Source organism: Parus major, chromosome 6 (assembly GCF_001522545.3).
Source record: "Parus major isolate Abel chromosome 6, Parus_major1.1, whole genome shotgun sequence".
Taxonomy (NCBI): Eukaryota; Metazoa; Chordata; class Aves; order Passeriformes; family Paridae; genus Parus; species Parus major.
This window is the reverse complement of record NC_031775.1, coordinates 2,276,771-2,298,915: the sequence shown is the minus strand read 5'-3', so window position 1 is coordinate 2,298,915 and position 22,145 is coordinate 2,276,771. Positions and strand designations below refer to the sequence as shown.

Genomic DNA, 22,145 nt, shown 5'->3' with positions numbered 1-22,145 from the left:
CTCTAAATGTAAACTTAAAATTTTCTTATTTGCCCTTTTTCCTTAACATTGATTTGTTTGGTTAAGAGGTACTTTTCTTAATTTTTTTTTTTCTGGATTGCTTTTGGGAAGTGAATCGCAGATACCTCAGAATAAGAAATGAGAACATTTGCTCAGAAGTGGGTAATTGTTGGGGTTTTTTTGATAAGCAAGGTATATAATCCTTTTCAGATCTGCACATCCCTACACCTATTGCATGCAGTCTCTTGAGTTGTTGCTCTGATTTGGGTACAGCTACACATTTGATTAATATCCATTTAATGCTTTTGTAGACATTTCGCATGCTTTCTAAATATTTCCATAACTTGCATATTCAGATATTTATCCAAACATAATTGCTATGGGCTTTCCTGCGGAGAGGCTTGAAGGGGTGTACCGGAACAACATTGATGATGTAGTAAGGTAAGGCTTTATTTTTCTTTTCCTTAACTTATAAGACTTGGAATAATCTTTTCTATACTCATTTATGTCCTGCTGAGGGAAGGCTGTGTGTTCTGACTTGTAGAAATGCTGAGATTTTTTGCATCTTGTAGATGTTGCCTTAATAGCTTTCCTGAAAAATGTTGGGAACAACAAAAAATGGCCAGGCTGCTGATCTGGGTTGATCTCAAATGCATATAATCTGCTTTTCTAGTGTAAAAAATAGACTTCAGTAAGTTGTGTTGGAGTATAAAAAGGTTATTTTACTTTTAGAAAGACACCAAACCATGCATCTCTTCAGTGTCAAGAGTTTCCTCAGGTAGCTGATGGTATTTCAGGATAAGTTTGCCCTTATCCTTTCTTAATCAATAAATGAAGTGTTTGATAAGGAAATTTTGAATTCAAATAGTAAATATAGGTGACTTGAAATAAAGGCTTGTAGATTTGGCTGTGTTGAATAATTATGGACAAGGAGAAAGATGACCTATAATCTGTTACTGCTGGTAAAAAAATAACAAACCTATAGGTTGTCATTTTTAATTTCAAATAAAGTCATTACTCTGAACTGCTGGCTGCAATTGAAGAAGAGGTGGGGAGTGTTGTAGGAATGCTAATGTAATTAATTCAGTTAAAAAATCCTACCTGGAGAGTGTGAGAGGTTGCATTAAAAACTAAACACTTGGTAGAAGCTGCAGAAAGTTTGTGCTTTTAGGATTAAAAGTTGTGATTTTCTGAAGCCGTGGTGCTTTAGAGAGTCATGAGCTCCATAGGTCTGTGAGAGACTCAGCCTTTAGGGTGGAGGATCATGCAGGAAGGTTTTCAGGGAAGGTAATGGGCGTTTCTGGGCAAGGAGGTTTCTGCCCTACTCAGGTGAGACCCCACCTGGAATTCTGGTGCCTCCAGCATAAGGATGAGGAACTCTTGGAGCAAATCCAGAGGCCACTGAGATGCTGATGGGGCTGGAACCCTGGCAGAGGTGGCACTGGATGGACTTTAAGGTCTTTTCCCACCCAACCTGTTCTGGGATTCCATGATTCTACAGTTGCTGGGAAGCAGAACTAGGGCTGCTGGAGTTTCTGTGGGGATTGCATCCAAGCTGATGCAGAAGTGAGCTGAGCTCCTCGGTTCCCACCCTGGGAGGACTCGTCACCCTCACCTGACAGTCTGGAGGCAGTGGCTCCCTGCACAGCTGCACTCAGCTGGGCTCCAGGGGGTTGGTTTTGCATGTTCCACTGTCGTGATGAAAATCACCATCCACAAATAGCACTGAGAGTGTCAGAGCCTGGAGCTGACCTGGCTGGGGGAAGTGCAGTGCCTGCATTCTCTGCTGCCTTGCTGAGAGGTCATGGCTTCTCCAGAGCTGGGCAGATCAGTGAGGGTCAGTGCAGCAGGCAGGAAGCACTCATGGAGAGAGGGTGTGTGTGTGTGGAGGGGGATTGTTAACAGAGGGGGAAGTTGTGTTCTTTAATTCACACAAGATAACATTGCTTGGAGAGGTTGGGGCTGTGCCTGGATCCCTGGAAGTGCCCAAGGCCAGGTTGGACAGGGCTTGGAGCAGCCTGGGTTGGTGGAAGGTGTCCTTGCCCATGGCAGGGAGTGGAACTGGATGGGCTTTAAGGTCCCTCCCTCCACCTCTCCAGCCAGCTTTCTTTCCCAGCAGTCAGAGGCCCCTTCTAATGAAGTTCATGGAATATCCAGTCCCTGATGAGCTCCACCTTTGAAAATTGTGGGATAGGGTCAAAGGCTGGACTTTGGATCAGTCACAGAATCGTTTTGGTTGGAAGGTATTTAAAGATTATCTCCTTCCACCCCTGCCATGGGCAGGGACACCTTCCACTATCCCAGACTGCTCCAAGCCCCAGAGTCCAACCTGGCCTTGGACACTGCCAGGGATCCAGGGGCAGCCCCAGCTGCTCTGGGCACCCTGTGCCAGGGCCTGCCCACCCTCACAGCCAAGAATTTCTTAGTAATATCTGATCTAACATGGAAATAATGTAAATAAATATTGATAGGCAGGAGTCTTTGAAGGCTCTCTTCCATTCACAGCATTGATTTCAGTAGCTTCTGGATGAAGGAAAACACATTTTAGTGGTTGAGTAGGTAGATATGTGTAAATTAGATTTTAGTACTGGAATGCCTATATAATTATTAAGCTGTCCATAAACACTGATCAAAAGGAGCAGTGATCACCTAAAAGCATCATCAGCCAAATTAAGATAAACAGAGATGTAAATTAAGTGGCTGCAGGGAACTGGATGCTCAAGTATTATTACATTAGTTGTCTTCTCTTTTTAAACAAGAATAAAATGTGATCATGCAGCATTCTGCATGTTGCAGTCCTCATCTGCTCCAGTCATCTTTTGATTGGGGAGTTTTTTCCAAGTGCTTTTTATGCAGAAATCCAAGGTGCTCGAGCTGCCGAGCAATTGGTATTGAGCCAGGATCCAGCAGTGGGCTTTTTCTGAATAGCTGGTACCCTGACAAATTCCAGGCTAATGCTGGATGAGAAGTACAACCTGCACTGCTGGCTGTCTCCTGTGACTGACGCTTGGAGAGGTTTTGGATGGAATTTTGTCCTTTAAAAAATCCTTGCCTGGAAGCTTATACTCCACTGTGTGGATATTCCTAGAAAAGCAGAGCCAGCTCTCCTCGCTCTCTGGTGTGTTAACAAACAGAACATCTCCTGAAGCAAATCCCCATGTCCACCATCTTCCTGAGGCTCTCCAAAGCTGCCAACAGGGGCACCAGTGGGAGTCAGGGAATTTTTTTCCTGATGGACTCAGAGTTTCACACTCGGTGCTGCACAAGGAGCGCTCACATCTGTTCCCATTTTAGCACAGGCCTTTAACCACAGAGCTGTTCTAGGTTCTTCTGGAATATTATGACTGATAACCAGAGCTTGTTTTTGCTTGAGCTTTCCAGGATTTTAGCAGCTAGTGTTTCTTTTCAATTTGAACAGCATGTTCTGTCATGGCTAATTAAATTCCTTCTGGCTGATGTGCAGATACACACTGTTGATGATGTTAAGTGTAAACATTTGCATGTTATTTCTTCTTGCACATTGCCAGGTGACACATCATATATAATCACAGCAATTCTGATGAATCATGCTTGCAGTTTGGCTCGCCAAGGCTTGTATGGGAAGTTTGTGTTCCAAAGTGAGCATGGAAATGAAATGAGTGTGAAAAAGTGTAGTGGTCTTCCTTCCAAAACCCAGAATATCACTGGGGACAGACTTCAGTGGCAAATAATAAAAAAACTGGGATTAAAGTGAATGATTCTCTTTAACTGCTTTTCTTCCTTGTGGCAAAATATTTCGTATAGGTGATTAAATAGGAATTGTTTACAGATACCTGGTGTAATCAGTGCTTTCTGTTTGAAATTAGCCAAGCCTTCCTCAGCTTCTCACAGTGATCTGCAGGTGTTTTAGCAATCAGGAAATCAGTCCACATACAGTAAATATTTCAGTTTCAGGTCAGATCTTGGTTCCCTTAGTTACATTAGTCATGTTATCCATGCTGTTGGATTGTTTGGATGACTGAGGTTCCCAACATGTTGGCTGGGTGGTGCTTTAAGGATGCTGCAAATTAAGGTCAATATTATTCAGTGTATATTAATGCATACTTTTTTTTTCTCTTGAAGGTTTTTGGATTCAAAGCATAAAAACCATTACAAGATATACAATCTGTAAGTATGCTCTTAAAGATGCATTCTCCAAAATAATGACTTCTAAAAATAGCTGAGGAGTGCAAGTGGCTTGTTGCTGTCCTGAAGCAGAGATGGAGATGTTTTGCACATTTCTTAAAACAATTAAGCCTGATTGAGAGCACTGGTACTTCATTTAGTGGAGCTGAGTGAGGTTAAATGAAATGCTGGTGTGTATTCATGTTACTTGAACGCTTTTAAATGACTTGGCATCCAGCCCATCTGGAGCTTGGGCCATGTGATTAAAAAGTGAAAAGTAATTCACAGCAGGCTTTCTGTTCATGTATTAATGTCCATTTGCCAAATGAATATTTTCCTGGTTTTTTCTCTTATTTTTAAAAAAATCAAACTGCATTGGTACCCAGACTCTGTTTGCTTCTTCCCTCCTCATGTCTGTCCCTGTTTATTACTTTGAAAAAGCTGTTGAAGCAATTAGTAGTGGTTTCTGACTTCTCTAAGTATGTTTTCCTCTGAAAATTTGGTTCTGCAGAAAGCTGTAACATTTAAAGGAGTTTTCTGGTTTTGGTTTTATATTTTTTTTGCTGTTCCTTCATCTAATTTATTCATTAGCTAAGGCTAATTTCATTTGTATGAATGATTTGGTGATGTCAAAGAGCCATGGTTTTCCTACCCCTCATTTTTTCCTTAAAAATCTAAGTTGAACATTGATTCGTTGAACTGTTACAGCTTTATTATTTTTTTTAATAGATATGTTTTTAAATATTTACAATTAATAGAAAAATTACTGTAGTACTGAAATCCAGGCAATGCATGACATTGTAATCTGTCAGTCATTAAAACAAATATTTAAAAATAAGGATTTAAATTGGCCTCTAGGTTAGCTAAAGGATTGTGGATCAGCTGTTCCCTGATATTGGAGGGAAGTGACAGTAGAAGCTGAGGAACTTTCCAGTGGTCATTGAAGTTGTTGTGGGGCAGAAAAAGATACATAAAAAAAGAGACATTGGTCACCTTTCATAGAGTTCAGTAGCAAAATTATATTTTCCAGCTTAGGAGCTTTCCAGAGTGTCATCCTTTTAATAGATGGATAACATTTCCGGGTGGAAAGGCCAGTGCTTCCCAGAAGAGCTGATGGCTCCTTGGCACGGAGGTGCAGGTAGAGGAGGTAATTCCTGGCTCTTTTCCTTTGGAATCTTCTGGAGCTCAGCTCAGGAGATCTGGATCATTTAAAATCAAACTGCTCTGCTTCATCAGCCCCCCCCCCCAGAGCTTCCTGGCAGCCCCTGCTTGTTTTGAGGAACAAAGCAGAGCATGGGCAGCTAAATGCAGTCTCCTGCTGCTCTCTGGGGCCAGTGCAGCTGTCACCTGCTGGGAAGGGTGGCTTTGGTGTCCCTGACAGGGTCTGGGTTTGCTGAGCCCCCTGTTCCAGTGTGCCTCCAGAGGTGCCAGGTAACAACTGGAGGCTGCTGGAGGAAATTTGTCAGAAAAGAGGATTTTAGGAGGACTGATGAGCATCTTTTCAAGTACCACCTCCCTGAGAAGCTCCTCGCTAAGCTTCCACTTTGCTGTCTGCCAGCTGCCTCATTTTACTGTAAAGAAACACAGCTCAGTCCCCCAGCCCTGCACAGGAAGCTTTAAAGTTTGTAAGTGAGAAGAACAGCGATGAGACAAATGCATTTGACTTTTCTGTTGCTGCTCTTTGTGTTTTCAGCTGTGGAAAAAACTTGTCCAGGTGTGCCAGAGGTTTTTGTCTTTGTGTTCTTTATATAAAAATTGATTTTCTTGTTGTTAACTGCAAAATGATCACAAATCTTCCTTGAATTACTTTGTTCATCCTCAGATGAAAAATCTTGGAGGATAAAACTGTCCAGAGAGATCTTAATGGTTGTGCAGGCAAAATTTATACACATAAAATGCCATCAGGTGAATTGTGGCAATGTTTGGTCAGGAGATGGGAAGAATTGCATCCATCAGGTATTCCAGAGAACTCAGTTTCTTCAGATTAAGCTGATCCTTTGTAAATAGTGATCTATTGTCAGTGTTTCAAAAGAGGAGGTGGGAGTTCAGAGGAGTTATGTGATTATAGTCAGAATTATTTCAAACTCTGTCATGGGATTTGAGTTCCCTTAAGGTAGCTGTTCCATAAAGTTGATAATAATGTGTGTATTGCAGTTTTATCTAAAAGGATTTAGAGATTTTTCTGAAACTGTCAGCTCTGCCCCATCTTTACATCTTGGCTTTTAGCTTCCCAGCAGTTTGAGCAGTTTCATTTTCCTTCTTGTGTTGCTTCTGTCCTCTTTGCCTTTAACCCTTTGCTATTTCTTCAGTATTCTCCTTAATTTAAATCTGTTCTTCCACTTGGATCTTTCAACTTCCCATGCTGACAGACTGTCACCTGGCCTGTTGTAATCATTTCCATCTTCTCCAGTGGGTTTCCTTGAACTGTCCTGCAGGCAGGTGGTTAAAGGAAGGAGCTGTGATGAAAATGGGGATTTTCTGTGCTTGCTGTATCCCTGGGGCTGAACAATGGCAGAGGAAGCCCCTAGTCCTGTCAGCAGTGGAACCATGACTGATCAGGAGGGTGCCTGGCTGGCAGCACTTTGCTTCTGGGCTGCTTTAAAATCACTTTAATCCTAAGGAGGATCTGAGGAGCAGCCAACCCCCTCCTTAACCCCAAAAATGTCAAAAAATATTCAGGTTTCATCTGGACATCTGATGCTATTTGAGTTATAATGGTGTTTAAAAACCCCACCCCAAATGCATTGAAGCATTAAGCCCCATCAGTATCCCCAAAGTGGGTGTCGGTGGGATTTCTGCTGCCAACACATAAAAATTTAGTGCTGCTGAGCCAGGAGCTCTGCACTGGTTGTGTTCAGCTCCCAGAAGAGGGCAGAGAGAGGGACATGACCATGTCCTGCACTCAGTTTTTATCCTTGGTATCAACAAAACTATTTTTTTATCCCTCATGGTATTCTACTTGATGTTACTCTCTCACAGTTCCAAATTTGATGAGTTTTCTGTCTGTTTGTGGATTTTTTGAAATGTTTTGAAGACTTTCATCACTTACTCCCCATTTGAGTTGGGTGTTTCTTTAGAAGGAAGCAGGAAACTTTCCTGGATAAGATGCTTTGTGTTAACTGCTTTGTTTCCTAGCAGCTTCCACAGTTCTGTGCTGTTGGCTGCTCCATCCCTCTTGGATGTACATCCTGCATACAGCCTCTCTGCTCAGAGGCTCAAGTGCAGATAATATTTTTGTGAGTCCCCTCTGCCAGCTTAACCTGGTCACTTGTGATCCAGAGAAAGTGTCAGCAATGTGATTGGAGCTTTGAAAGCTGCCAGGCTTTTCCCTAGCAGAGGGCAGAGCCAAGAAGGCTCTGGAATTCAGGGAAAGGGAAGCAGTGAGAGCATGTGCAGCCTCAGTAGCCCTGTGTCATGGGCAGAGCTCAGGGCAGCTCTGGGAGGCTCCAGTTACAATTGCACGAGGAGGAGCCCAAAAGTTTGAATGTCTGAAAGTGTCAGCTAAGCTCCATATGGCTCCAAAGGCTGCAGTCATACCTGGTAAGCAGGGATGAGTTCATAGCAGTCCTGAAACTGCTGTGGGAATTGGAACCCTGTGAAAAGTACAGGCTGTAATCAGAACCAAAGATCTAGGTGTGATTTATCTACTGAAATGACTCCAGTAGTTGTGTTTCAACCTGGTGTCCACTTTCATAGAATGGTTTGGGTTGGAAGGACCTTAAACATCATCTTGTTCCAACTCCCTGCTGTGGGCAGGGATGCCATTCACTAGATCAGGTTGCTCAGGTCCCCATCCAATCTGGTCTTGGCAGGATTTGAGGCAGGATTATTCTCAATTTTCCTTTCTGAACTGCACTTCCACTCCCATCATCTTCCCTGCAGGGAGCAGCTCCAAGGAAAATTCTGGAGGATATCCAATCTTGCCTTCTTTCCCCTTACCCCAAGATCTGATCTGGTTGTTCCCTAGTGTGCTGGTTTGGCTGGTTTAGAGCCCAGCTGAGGGTTTGGGTTTCTGTCTCATCACTGGTGTTTATCCCTGGGCAAGGCAAATCCAGTGTGGTTTGCTGTGCTCCTGTCTGGCTGGAGAGGGTCTCTTTGAGTGGGCAGAGACTGATGTGGCTGCAGAGCCTTGAGAAATGTGTCATTTGCCAGCTCTGAGGGGGAAAGTGGCTGACTGGCCTTCAGGGTTCACTTAAATTCAGGAATCAATGCCGAGTGGCAGAGCAGTGTCACAATCTCTGCTTGATACAAGTGATAATGCTCAGTGGGGCTTGTGGTGCTCCTGTGATGTCCTTGTGATCCCCATTGCTCTGAGCACCCACGCTGCTGCTGAGGCACCCTGACCTCTGCTCTGAGTTGAGGATCCCCTGGATGAAGGTCACAGCTGTCTGCTCTCCCTGTGTTTGGCAGCAGGAAGCTGCTCCAGTGCTGGAGCTGCTCATGCACAGGGTTACAAGGTAATAGTACTTGAATGAATTGAGTCACATTGACTAAAACATAGCCATGGACTACAATTACCAGAGGGGTAAGTATTTGCCTTTCAGTAAAATAATTCACATTTTAGTGAGCAGTCTGCTGCAAATCAGTTTGGGTTTTTTTGTGTGTGTGTAACCTCTAGTTTTAAATCATAAAGGTGATGGGCATGCATTATTTCCCTGGGTGTGATAGATGCTGGGAGTGCCTCAGAGACTTGTCTTGAACTCTTGTCTATTTTTCTTTTTTAGATGTGCTGAAAGACATTATGACACCGCCAAATTTAACTGCAGAGGTACGTTTTTACTGCCTAATGTGTGTTCTCTTTAAACCTCAGTGAATGAAGGCCTAAAGGAGGAGCTGATGAATAGTCATGTAGGAGATTTGGGCACAAGGAATGATGTCAGATTGCTTTGAGTCATTGGAAAAACTTGCTATATTCTTGGTGCTTTCAAAAAACTGTGTTCCTGACAGTTAAAGATCAAGATCTAATAAAAAGTCTACAGTTGCAAAAAATTTCTGCAGAATGTGTTACACAGAAGTTTAATTTCAGTGAAGTACAAACTGCTTGTACAATTTACATTTGCAATGTGAGGCTCAGAGGAGTCTGGTTTTTATGAAGGATGAAAATGGAGAACACTTAAGCCATTATCACTATGTGTGTAAAGCAAGTTTTGGAAGATCTGGAAGAACCTTTAGATGCTAAAAAAAAAGATAAATTCCCATGTGACATTCTTAGAGATGGGTTGGGTCTTAGACTCTGCAGAGCTGCCAAAAGCAGTGAGGAATCTTTCAGAGGTGCCTTTTTACCAGGTCCTTGTGAGTGGATACTGATGTAATAAATAAATGTAGATTTATCCATGTTCTTTGGGCAGAGGAGCATTTCTTGCTCAGAAGTTCCTGTGCTTCAGATGAGGGTAGATGAGGAGTCTTTGTGCCTAGGGAATTGTAGGAGATAAACAAATTTTGGGCTTATTCTGCATCATAGCAATGGCTCAACTTCCATTTTTCATTAATATTATTTTAAACCATCCATTTAGTTATGAAGAGGCTTTAGAACGTGACCAAAATGTAATTGGCTGCTTTAATGCCTTAATATAGAAGGACTGAAATTGTCTTGTTGAAGTCGTCAGCGCTTCTGATTTGCTCTTACGATGTTGAATGACAGTGCCCTGAAACCTCACTCCATACTCACCAGCCAGAAAAAAGTATTTTAGGATCTGCTTGAGCAGTGCTTTGGGTAAGAAGAGAAGAGGACATGTTCTAATATGGCCAGAACATATGTTTGCTTTAATTTCTGCTTTTTGGTACGGGGGTGCTCAGCTCCCTTCGCTGTCAATCCCAGCCCCAAATGCTGTTTATGACAGCACCTTTCACAGCTCCTCTGCACAAGACATGCTGCATTTTTTAATGTTCATCCCCGAATTAGTTAACCTCAGATAACCAAATTGGTGACTCAGGACTTCCCTTAGCAGAGGAGCAAAAGTTCTACTTGAAAATCTTCTGAAGTGAACTGACTGCAAAGGGAACTTCTGTTTTGTACTGACCATGAAACACTAGAATAGTTCATTATTCACCCAGGATGATCTTGCATCACATAAAACCCCAAACACTAAAAGCTCTTCATCTTCTCTGGGAAGTGACTTTGTGTCCATGGTTTTTCCAGTTTCTGAAATCCTTCCATGCTGGAATTGTCTTCTGCTTTGGCACAGACTTTCCTTTTTTTTTTTTTAAACTCTTCTGTGTGCTGTGGGATTCTTCTTGAGATATGTAGGGGCTGGGATAGAGCAAGCAGGATTATTCTCCAGGCTGTGTGTTCCATTGTAAGGAATCAAAATCCATGGAGGAAAGAACTGCACCTTCTCATGGCCCCACTCAAGGCTGTATAGCTTAATGTTTCTTTCCTCTTAATCCCTCCACACCATCCCAGGGCACCCATTTCATCTTCTCACTTCAGCTTTGAAGAAAGTACCACAAGGTTTGCCTTTGATTCCAAATCTTGGAGAGCATCTTCAGCATCTTGTGACTACTTGGGAGTTTCCAGGCTGTTCTTTCAGGACTTCTTTACTCCCCTTCTCATGGAAACCTTGCTGGCTGTAATTGTGATAGACTCAAAGCTGTACAGACATTTTTGCAGCTCCTTTTCTTAGGGATTTCTAAATAAATCCCATCTTTAGGGTCTTGTAAAACTTTGGGGGTCATTTGGGGAGCCTTTGGATCTTCTATGTGGAAGAGTTTGTGTGTTCACCTTTGTGAACATGTGTTGGCTCTTTAGCAAAGATTATTCACTTTATCAGCTTCCCCATTTGTTCTGGGAGATGAAGGGGGCAGTCTGTGCTGTGAGTGAATAAATTTGTTGATTCTTCCAAAAGGCTGTGGACTTGTCCTGCAATCCTTCAGCAGTTCCATAACTTCATCCCTCGCTTGTGCTCTTGGAGTCCTTGGGGATTCATCAAAAGGAGTCTTGCGTGTGTGACTACAGAGTGGTGCTTACGAAACCAATACAGACACTTGCCAAAAAAATGAAATGTATTCATTTTTAGCCCAGAAAAGGAAATGGTGTTTCTAGCTGGGAATTTTGAAGTGAACTGGAGTTGTATTTATAAGATCCCAAGGCTGTCGGAGAGGAATTGGGGTGCACTTCATCAAGTGCTGTTCTGCTGAAAGCAGAACATTGTGTGTAGTTCTGCTGGTCAGGGTGATATTGTCCCTCATCTCATCTGAGGTGGGAGAAGTTTGGGTGTTTCTCTCTGCTTAATGCTTATTTTTTGCTCTCTTGAGTTTTCTTGCATTTCCTGCATCGCTTGACATTCTTTTCATCCCTAGATGGAAAAGTGTGTGTGAATACACCCATATCAGAAAGGACAGCGTTGTTCAGTGCTCTGACTCTAAACCCCACAAGTATTGCCAGTGCCTTACCTGAGATTTCTCTCCCAATTACAATTTTTGAAATATAGAAATGACAGATTGTTGTTTCACAAGGCTTTTGAGCAGATCCTGACAGTTTTTTCCCAATGTAGACCCAACTGTGTTAGGTAATTTTTCAGCAAAGTTCCTGTTGTCTGCTCAGTGACTGAGGTCTGGCCTTGCTCTCTCTCAGCAGGTAGTTTAATTATTGCTGGAGTAATGGCTTTTCACAAGGTTATTCTGTGTGCCAGCACGCTCTTAAATTCTAGAAAACTCATGTTACAGAGCCTGTGCCACTCAGTTCAATAGAGGGGTGAAATAGTTGCTCAGTGGAGCAGGATGCCTGCTTATGGACTGCTGGAGAAATGTTTGCAGTGCTCATGATATACTGAATAATACTGGAATTAAAAATACATATCAATATGGAAGATGTGGGGGGGGATAATTGAATAACTTAATTTTTACATGCTTGTCACAAAGGTGACCTGAGCTTGCTTTGCCTTTTGAGGTTCTGATGAACTCCTTCTCCCTGCAGTTGCACAGTACCCTTTTGAAGACCATAACCCACCACAGCTGGAGCTCATCAAACCTTTTTGTGAAGATCTTGACCAGTGGCTAAGTGAAGATGACAATCATGTGGCAGCAATCCACTGTAAAGCTGGAAAGGGACGAACTGGTGTAATGATTTGTGCATATTTGTTGCATCGAGGGAAGTTTTTAAGGGCCCAAGAAGCCCTCGATTTCTATGGGGAAGTAAGGACCAGAGACAAGAAGGTGAGCTGTTGCTGTTCTTCTGTCCCTCTACCTGTAGCTAACCTGTAACTGGCTGCTTTTTCCTCCTTGAGATCCATTTGATGCTCAAACCCTTTGAAGTTGTGATGTCTGATTTAGCTCCAGTAGGATTGGATCAGTGCAGTTGGAAATGGAAACGCTTTCCTAAGCAGCAGTAGCCTTTAGTCACAGCTCTAAACCAGCCTGTTTTTTCACATGCCCTGTTCAAGAAGACCTGGACAGTTGATTTTAAATGGCTTTTTCAGCACTGTTCTGCTGCATGGTGCATCAGAGGGGCAGTGAACTTTCTCGTTCAGCATTTTCTGCCCAAATGAGAGGATTGTTCCAGCTGATTTTGCCTGAATGGATGAGTTGTTCATCTCCTCTCATCTCCTCAGGTTCTCTTGACTGCTGTGGTGGGGTTTGGAGATGCATAGAGGAATATCCCAACTGGAAGGCCCTTATTGTTGGGTGCCCCTTGTCAGTAAAGGGCAGTTAAGGCCTCATTAATGACAATTTACCCCCCTTATTTGAAATCTTCTCCAAAGATGATAAGATGTGCCTTTTAAGGTAGTTTTAGCAAGTTTCTCTGCTCATCTTCAATATTTCCCTGAGTGTGTTGGTTGAGCATCCCAAGGGGATCATCCCTGCAAGCCAGTTTCAACCTCCTCAAGCACAGAGCTCTCCCTGCTCCTGGAGTACTTACAATTAAAGTATTAATTTCACAGTGTGTTGGTCTCTAATAAGAAGAGCTCATGTCTGAAGGCTCTTGAGAGCAGAAATGTCACCTAAGAAATTTTAGAATTTGGCTGTTAATTCAGTGGAAGGAGCAAGTAACTCCTCGGTTTGCTCTGCTGATAAGGTGGAGCTGTTTTTCCATGTAGTGCTGAGCTGGGTGTGGTGTAATGCTGGAGTGGAGACAAGGTCAAGATTTCCCATCAAAACTTTGTGGCTTTTGGTAAAAGTGCATGAGAGAGACTAGGAATGAGCAGTGTGCTGAATAAACAGAGTAGATTACTCCTGCTGATAAGGGTTATCTCCAGAGCTGAATAAAGCAGCATGAAAACGACAAATACGCAGTGAAATGCTGTGCCTCAGTTTCCCTTTTGTGAAAAGAAGGTTGTATTTCTTCAGGCTGGGGGTAAGGTCAGGTGGGTGTTAATCAGTACCCCAGGGGTACCTTGGGCATCTTGGAGGGGAGGGAGAACTCAGTTAAACAGGAGCAGTGAGAGCCTTGTTTACTTGACTGTAAATACTGTCTGTAACCAGCAACTTGTTTTGGTTTCAGTGTCTCTGCTGCAACAGTTGACTTTTTTCCCTTCCTAGCTCCACTTAAGCATGGTTATCTTGATGTGGCCAGTGAGCAGCATGTGATTCACATAATCCTTCAGTAGTGTTTATAAACAGGTATTCCAGTGCAGGTTTCTGGAGCCTTTTCTTCCCTTGTGGCCCATATTTCAGCGTTATATGTCAAGTGCCGCTCTCTGATTTGATATTTCACCACACCTTTGTATAACTGACTTCCTCAATTCAAAGTCAATGAGGCATCAAAAGAGCTGTTTGTACAAAGGGACAAGCAAATGCCTTTTTTTCTTTCCTTTTGGGCCAACATAGGTATGATTAAGGCTTTAATAGGGACCAGATTTTCTTGGTTTTACAGCGAGGACAAGGTGCCCACTTTGCACGTGTGGCTGCTTTGAGCAGCCCAGCTCCAATCACTGCTGCCATTAATGCTCATGGCAGAGAGCTGCTGCGAGGGCTCAGACTGTGCTGGCAGGAAGTGTGAGTCTAATTGCAAGAGGAAGTATGACTAATTGGTCAAGAGCACAGCCCTGAGCACTTCTGGAGCCAGCTTTTCCCAAGTGCCTGCCGGGAGAAGCAGCTCCAGGGAGGCCTTTGCACCATCAAGTGAGAGTTGTTGTAGGTGAGGCTCAGAGTTGCTGCACAGGCTGTTCTTGTGCTGGGCAACAAGACATGGCAGAGCCCAGGGTGTCCCTGACCAAACCCTCTTGTGGGGTATTTTATTTCCTCTACAAGCTGCCTCTTTTGGCTTCTGAAACTCATTGTAGTGGGGGGAACTTAGTCAGAAGAAGGGAGTGGTGAAGATTAGGAAGTGTGGGCTGCATGGTTGTGTCTGTCGGTCTCCACCACTGTAGAACAGGAGTGATTCTTATTTTCCTTTTGAACAAAAGGAGACAAACTGTTTTCTGAAATGGGATAAAGAACTGTGTCTGTTGTCAGAGGTGGGGAAGAAGTAACTGCCCAAAAAGCCCTCTAAAGAAGCTGCTGCTTCCACTGTTTGAAGTGATTAGTTTATCCCACCTCTTCCTTATGACAGGCACTGACACCTTACTGTGGTGGTAGAGACTGGCAGCTTACCTCCCTACAGCTGGAGAAGGTCTTAATTTACTCCTGCTTCTGCCTTGGAAGGTTTTGTGGTGAGGATTAGGCTTGGAAGGAAGCTCAGTGGATAGGGATCAGCTATTCAAGTGCTGGAGATGATCTGCTTGGGAGCATTCTTTGAGCACCATACAGTTTTATTTTCAAGGATGGCTCCTAAGAGTTCTCATGGGAAAAGGCTGAGAGAATTGGAGTTGTTCAGCCTGGAGAAGAGAAGCCTTGGGGTGATCTCATTGTGGCCTTCCAGTACCTGGAGGAGCTGACAAGAAAGCTGGAGAGAGACTCTTTACAAGGGCCTGGTAGGACAGGACAAGGGGAATGGCTTCATGCTGACAAAGTAGGGTTAGATGGGATATTGGGAAGGTATTCTTCCCTGTGAGGAGTGCCCAGAGAAGCTGTGGCTGCCCCTGGATCCCTGGCAGTGTCCAAGGCCAGGTTGGACTTTGGGGCTTGGAGCCACCTGGAATAGTGTGATTTGTCCCTGCCCATGGCAGGGGGTGGCACTGGATGATCTTTAAGGTCCCTCCCAACCCAGACCATGCTGTGCTTCTGTGGTGTTGCTGTATCTGAACAGGAAGTGAAAACCAATTACTTCATGTGAGGAAGCCTCAGAATGACCCTCTGAGCAGGGCAGAGATGCCATGTTGGTGTCAGAGCTCATCAGTTGTGGTGTCTGTTTGTTGGACATGCTCGGCTGCCAACCTTTGCCAAACCTGATGCCCTAGGCCTGCTCTGAGGCTGCAGCTTCACTCTCCCAGCAGAGTGTGTTCCTAAAGGGAATGTGGGAATATTGTTTCCAAAATACTTGTTTTTCATAGTCCTACCTGTCCTATATTGAGAGGAGAACCAGGAGCAGCACTTGACAATGTTTGGGATGCCCTGGGAAGCTCTGGCCTGGAGACCAGAGGAGTTTATCTCACAGCCATGTAAAATGGTGATAGTGATAGATGGAAAACACAAGCTTGAATTACTTCCCTGTGCTTCTGGAGTAAAAGTGAGTGGTGGTTGATTGCACCCCTTGGAGCATTGTTAGTTTGTTATGAAAGTGTTCTGCTTGGAATTCAGACCTTTGGAAATGGAGAACTGAGTTCTGCTTCAATGGGACTGGTTTTAGGGTTCTCAGGATCCAAGGGCTGTATCTCCAGGGAGTCAGACTGTGGCTGGAGGGCTAAAACTGCCCTGTTGGCTGAGAACTGGCTTTGCTGTGAGATTGACTATCACAAAGTGCTCCCTTGGTTCCACTCCCAGCTTTGCTTGCCCTGACCAGGTGTCCTGGGGTTTTTCCATAGGACACATCCATTATGGAGCAAGGAAGCTCTGGGCAGAGAAGGATGTGTTCTCCTCACCTCTGCTTTCCTCCTGCCTGGCAGCCCTGGCAAGCACTGCTGGCCTGCACTGAGGCTGGGATTTGCTCAGTCCTGAAGCTCAGATCCCAGGAAAAAGAAGTTTAGAGCTCCCTCAAGGAGTGGATGTGATAAGCACTGAGGACATCTGAGCCAAAACCACGGCCAGTGTGCAAGGCTGCTTGGGAAGGTCATTGTGCAAGTGCTGCAGGGAAAGGGCTTTTGTGTAATATAGAAGCAGCTCAAGTGATAAGGAGACATAATTATCAACTTTCTTTTTTTTTTTTTTAAATGGCAGGAAGTGACTATTTCCATGTGTGCAGAATAGAGATTTACTAAATTAAAAGCACTCTGGCTACTCTTAGCTTCTGGCTGTTGTGAGGTGAAACAGATGAAACTAAAAGTTTATAGAAAAATGAGGTCTAGGTTTTGTCACAACGCTCACAGACTTGTGTATGAAAATTTTTTGTTTATCTCCAGTTTATTCCAATTCCACATTCAGTTTTAATCAGATCACTCACTGATGCTGTTGAAAGCCTGCAGTAACAGGTTGTTCTAGATCATGTAATGCATTTTCTGGGAAATGAAACAGTTTTTCATCTTCATCAATTTTAGTTGAAAGTATTGGCTTAAAGAGCTGTTCCCTTATTTGAAGCTTTGAGCTGATTTAAAATCAGTAATAAAAACATTCTTAGATTTTATGCTCTCAAAGCAAATGTTTACCTCAGAGTTTGAACACTTGGGCTGTTGGGACTCTTAATGAAACTTTCCACATTTTTTGGAAAATATTCCAGGATGTTTTGTAAAGAGAAGGCAGCGTCAGTCTTGAGTACAGTGATATTAGCCAAAATTAGTCTTTTGACTTAAAATGGTGTCAAAATGTAATTCCTGTAGTGGTAGATTTTAGAATTCCTAAATGTAGTGGTGCTTTAGAGTATATTCAAGGCACCTCTTGTTAAACATTTGATGCTCTCCATACCCAAAAAAGGAGCAGTATGGGATTATTTTTGACATGACCCCCAGGGTGTCTGTGGTGTTTGTTTTTAAGAAATGGGAAACATCTGCATTCTTTGCTTCATGGCTGGAGATGGATGTTTGGAGAGCACAGAATCACAGAAGGGTTTGGGTCAGAAGGGACCTTAGAGAGTAGCTCCAGCCTTCCTGCAATGTTAGGGACACCTTCCATTATGCCAGGTTGTTCCAAGCCCCATCCATCCTGCCCTTGGACACTTGCAGGGATCCAGGGGCAGCCCCAGCTGCTCTGGGCACCCTGTGCCAGGGCCTGCCCACCCTCCTAGGGAACAATGCCTTCCCAATATCCCCTCTAACCCTACCCTCTGGCACTGGGAAGCCATTCCAAGTTCCTTCTCCATGTTTCTTGTTGGCCCCTTCAGGTACTGGAAGGCCACACCCCAAAGCTTCACTCTCCAGGCTGTGCTATCCCAATTTCCTCAGCCTTTCCTGGTGGGAGAGGTGCTCCATCCCGAGATGTGCTGAAGTAGCTGGCAAAGCAGTGCCCTGCTCTGTGTGCTGGGGGCTGGTCAGTAGTGAATGACCTGCTCCTTTGGGCTGGAGGTGATGGGCAGGAGCCCTGTCAGTGATGCTGATCAAAGGTTTTTGACACTTGTTTTCCCTCTGTTTAGGGAGTGACAATTCCCAGTCAGAGACGCTACGTGTACTACTATAGCTACCTGTTAAAGAATCACCTGGATTATAGACCAGTGGCACTGCTGTTCCACAAGATGATGTTTGAAACAATTCCCATGTTCAGCAGCGGAACTTGCAGTAAGTACCAGCACCCCTTCACCTCTGCTAGGGAACCTGTTGGCATTTTGGATGGGGTGATGGCACCAAGAGCTGCACATCTTGGAGAAAGTCACGTGTAAACACCTCACAATCCAAAATCTGCTGGCTTAGTGGGCTCTGTCCACTGGGATCCTCCCAGGTGTAGTCTGTGAAGGACTCATGATTGTTTTACTATGGTTTTAAATTGGCAAGTGTTTTAATGGTTTGAAGATAAGTGATTCCATATGTAGAAGCAGTGAGGCTGGAAAAGACCTCCAAGATTGAGTCCAGCCTGTTACCAGTCCCCACCTTGTCACCCAAACCAGAGCACTGAGTGCCACATCCACTTGTTCCTTGGACTCCTCCAGGGATGGGGACTCCACCATTCTATGACTCTTTGGGTATTTGCTCCTTAATTTTATGAAAAGCCTCCTTTTTTTTTCAACACAGCAACTCTTGGGAAACATGAATTGCTGAAAAACATTTGCCTAATGGCATGTTGGCTTCCAATACAGCAACATCATTCTTCCCATGATGTTCAAAAAAAATAAATGAATCAGTTGAACTGGATAAATATCTAATTAACTCTGGAATAAACTTTTCTTTATGTGGAGGTTTCTAAAGCATTAATACACCTGTAAATGATTAATCTCATCTCCTGATACACTGAGTTAGTGAGGAACAGCAGATTTTGTGAAGCTTTGAAATACAAAAACAAATTCTGCTCTGTCCTGTGGGCTGTGTTGCAGGGCAGTGACTGCCTTGTGTTGCGTGCTTGTTTTTTGTTGGTGGAAAAAATCTAATGGTTTTGCTATGAGGATTACAGTAATGTGTAATTAATTCCAGTGCCTCCTATGGCTTTGATTAACATTGCCCTGTTAATATTGTTGTGAGACAGTACCTGAACATGTCACACACACAAGAAACAATCGAGCAGCTTGTCAGGCTGTAACCAGGAGGGAGGGAGGAGCCTCTGCCAAAACCCCTCTGCCTTAGGGAAGAGAGGTGTGGAGGTTACAGATTTCTGCAATTACCACTGAGTTAATGTTTTGGATGAACTGTGCTGTACTTGTGAGTCTGAGCTGCTCAAGTGAGTGCTGACTTGTGTGTCCATGGGAGGCTGCTAGAGTGGTTTTTACACAGGAGGATGTCGGGATAGACAAGGGATTGGCAAAGCACCTGAGAAGACAAATTAACTACCAAGCTCAGCAGTTGTATGCTGCAATATTTTAAGTTTCTGTGGAGTTCTCAGTGATTTTTCAGAATGTGAAATCGATGGTCTGTGTTGTGTCTTTAGTTGTGTTGTCAGCTGTGGTGGGAGGAATTTTACCAACTTGATAACTTTCAGTCTGCCTTGCTTGTTATCATTCTGCTGCTTTAAAGTCATGCACAGAGCAGAATCCAGCCTCTAGGGCAGAATGAGGGGGTGACAGAGTTTCACAGCTCTGAGGATTGGAGGGAGATAAGGGCAGGAAGAGAAAGTTGTGTGGAGACCTCACAGCACCATCCAGGGTCTGGAGGGGCTACTGGGAAGCTGGAGAGGGACCTTGCAACAGGAGCTGCGGTGATAGGACCAGGGGGGAATGGCTTGACACTGCCAGAGGGGAAATTTAGGTGAGATATACAGAATTGTTCCCTGGGATGGTGGGCAGGCCCTGGATCCAACTGTGGCTCCCCCTGGATCCCTGGAGCTGCCCAAGGCCAGGTTGGATTTTGGGGCTTGGAGCAGCCTGGGATAGTGGAAGATGTCGCTGCCCCTGGCAGGGGTGGCACTGGATGGACTTTTAAGTCCCTTCCAACCCAGACCATCCTGGGGATTCTCTGAACCTGGCAGTAATAGTTTCATCACTGGGCCCTTCAGCAGGACAGTGTAGGTGTGGTTAGTAGGGACTGCCACACCTCTACGGGGGTGTCTGATATGACCATTTCCAAAGCATCTCTTCCTAAACTGGACCAAAAACCTGTTTTAATTTCAGTATTACCCCTGCAAATTTAATTGGGGGAGTTATGCCATGGCTGGCACTTCTCTGGTGATGGTGATTTACAGGACCAGCTTAGGCTGTGCTGGTTAGTTTTCAGCATTAATGTTCAGTTTTGTTCTTGTTCTTGCTTGTTTGTGTAGGAGTAGAGTCAGTTTGACATGACCAGCCATTCTACAATTGGAGGAAGAGGTGAGAGCAAATAAAACCTCTCACTTCAGGCTGTGTGATAGAGAGGAGAGGGAGAATGCAAGGAACAGTCAAGTAGTTGTTATGTTTTACATCATTATATTAAAAAGAAATAACATTTTAGGATCTCCCTGGTGGCCTCAAAGTATTGCCATAAAGGACAGAAATCTCTAAGGTTGTTTCCAGTAGCATCTGGTGAAGTTTGATCCCCTGTGCTGTTAAACCTTTAATAGAAACTTAGTTAACTTTGAAAATACCATGATTTTGTTTCTGCTCCCATTGCTGTGCTTTTTGACACTTTTGAGTCTTTTCTCACCAAGTGGCACTCTGTTTTGTCACACAGATCCTCAGTTTGTGGTGTACCAGCTCAAGGTAAAGATATTCACCTCCCCTTCAGGACCCTCACGACGTGAAGACAAGTACATGTACTTTGAATTCCCTCAACCTTTGCCGGTATGCGGTGATATCAAAGTGGAATTTTTCCACAAACAGAACAAGATGTTGAAAAAGGTTGGTTTCCTTGCTTTTTCTGGAAAATGTTGTTGAGCCAGCCCCTGATGCTGGGGGTTGGGGTGTTGGTTATTTTTCAGGGATGTTTAATCACGGCATTTAATTCTTTGATGTCTGGTTTTCCCGAGGAGCCAGTTGACCACAAAATGAAAGTTGGATGTTTGGGGAGTTGGTGAGATTAAGTACAAAGGTTGGATAAAAATGATCCTGGGTCTGTATTGCAGTCGTTTGGGTAGTAGTGAGTAATCTAATTGAGGAAGAAACATTCACCTTCTAAAAATAGACTTACATACTGAGCAAGTTAACTCCAGCTGTTTTCTTCACTAAATTTTCCTGAGGTTTGAGCAGGCACAGAAGATCCTGTCTGTGCTGTTGGCTGATTTGTACCCATCTGTCAAATTTAGCTGAATTTCTGAGATAATTGCGTTCCCACGCACTTTGTAAAAGTATCTCTGCAATCTCTTCCATCACCTCTCTGTTCCCAGCTGCAGTGCCTTGACATGAGAGGTTTAGAGAATTCCCTCAGAGCTGAGGGTTTTATTAGGGTCTTAGTTGTGGGGAAAAAAAAAATTAATCTAGAACTCAGTTTGAAGCCAAAGTCAGTTCTTAAAGCTGAATCCCTGAGTTTCTTTAGTTCTGGTGCTTGTGGGGCCACTTTGGGTCTACCAGAGTGAAAGGTGAGGATGGGACTCAGACGTGCTGATTAAAGGCTGCTTTGGTTTTTGCTACTTAAAATCCTTATCAGTACTTACTCCCTGTTGAATTGAGGTTAGGAAACTTAAGAGCATTCAGTGAGTGAATTCATAAAAGTAAGAAATGCTGAAGTGGATCAGGAGATGAAGAAGTGGTGAGGTAACATCACTTAGAGCTGTGCAGACATGTTGTACCTGCCAGCTGTGTGTGAATGCACACATGCACACGGTTGTGTGGGCTTGGTAGTGTGAACAAGTTTAATTCACATGCTGGTGTTTGCAAAAGTTTCTGGACAGTTCCTTAGTGGCCCTATTTTCCTTCTCTGCCTGTTTGAGGAGATGTTTTAGTTGGTCAGTGCAGTACTGAGACTGTAAAAGCATTTTAAAAGTAGAAATTCTACTTCAAAGCCAAGATTATTGACACGCAAGCAGCCAGTTTTGAGAAGAGTCTTTTAAAGGAGCACTCAGATGAGTGCTGTGGGCTAAAAATGAGTGATGCAGGGAGGAGATGATGCAAAACCCCCACATCTGAGACAAGGTCCTGCTTTATCTACTCTCCTATCTGGACTGTGAATTTGTTGTTTCTTTGCCATCTCCAGTAACACATAGATTACAGACACACCTGATGGGAAGTGCTGTGCTGCCCTGGCCATCCCTGAAATACCAGTGTGCAGGTCAGCTGCTGGGTCTTGGCTCTGTAGCCCCAGGAACAACCTCCTGTATTTATTTTACCTCTGGAGAGAGCACTGAGATCCAGAGACAGCATAATGAGAGTCCCTCATGACCACACACAGTTTCTGCAGTATGGATTGGGTCTTCAGGACCCACAGTAGGAGGATTTACTGTGCTGGAGTTTCATTTCAGGGTGTCAGATTGTGGTTTCATTTCTTAAGAATCTTTGTAGTTTCTGAGTAGCTGGTTGATTTCTTTTTCTTTTCTTTTTTTTTTTTTTT

At 43.8% G+C, this 22,145-nt stretch overlaps 1 protein-coding gene across 3 annotated transcripts in view; it reads left to right on the top strand.

Annotated features, from left to right (window-relative positions):
* The first annotated feature begins 290 nt into the window (after window positions 1-290).
* PTEN (phosphatase and tensin homolog) overlaps window positions 291-22,145 on the top strand; it is a 32,504-nt gene continuing 10,649 nt past the window's right edge. The window contains exons 1-6 of one of the 3 annotated variants that reach the window (XM_033515469.1): window positions 291-441; window positions 4,102-4,146; window positions 8,868-8,911; window positions 12,032-12,297; window positions 17,681-17,822; window positions 20,334-20,500. In XM_033515469.1, the coding sequence (XP_033371360.1) occupies window positions 380-441; window positions 4,102-4,146; window positions 8,868-8,911; window positions 12,032-12,297; window positions 17,681-17,822; window positions 20,334-20,500 (726 nt within the window). In that variant the 5' untranslated portion in view covers window positions 291-379. The remainder of the gene's footprint in view (window positions 442-4,101; window positions 4,147-8,867; window positions 8,912-12,031; window positions 12,298-17,680; window positions 17,823-20,333; window positions 20,501-22,145) is intronic. The other 2 variants (XM_015633476.2, XM_033515468.1) reach the window with 2 other exon arrangements.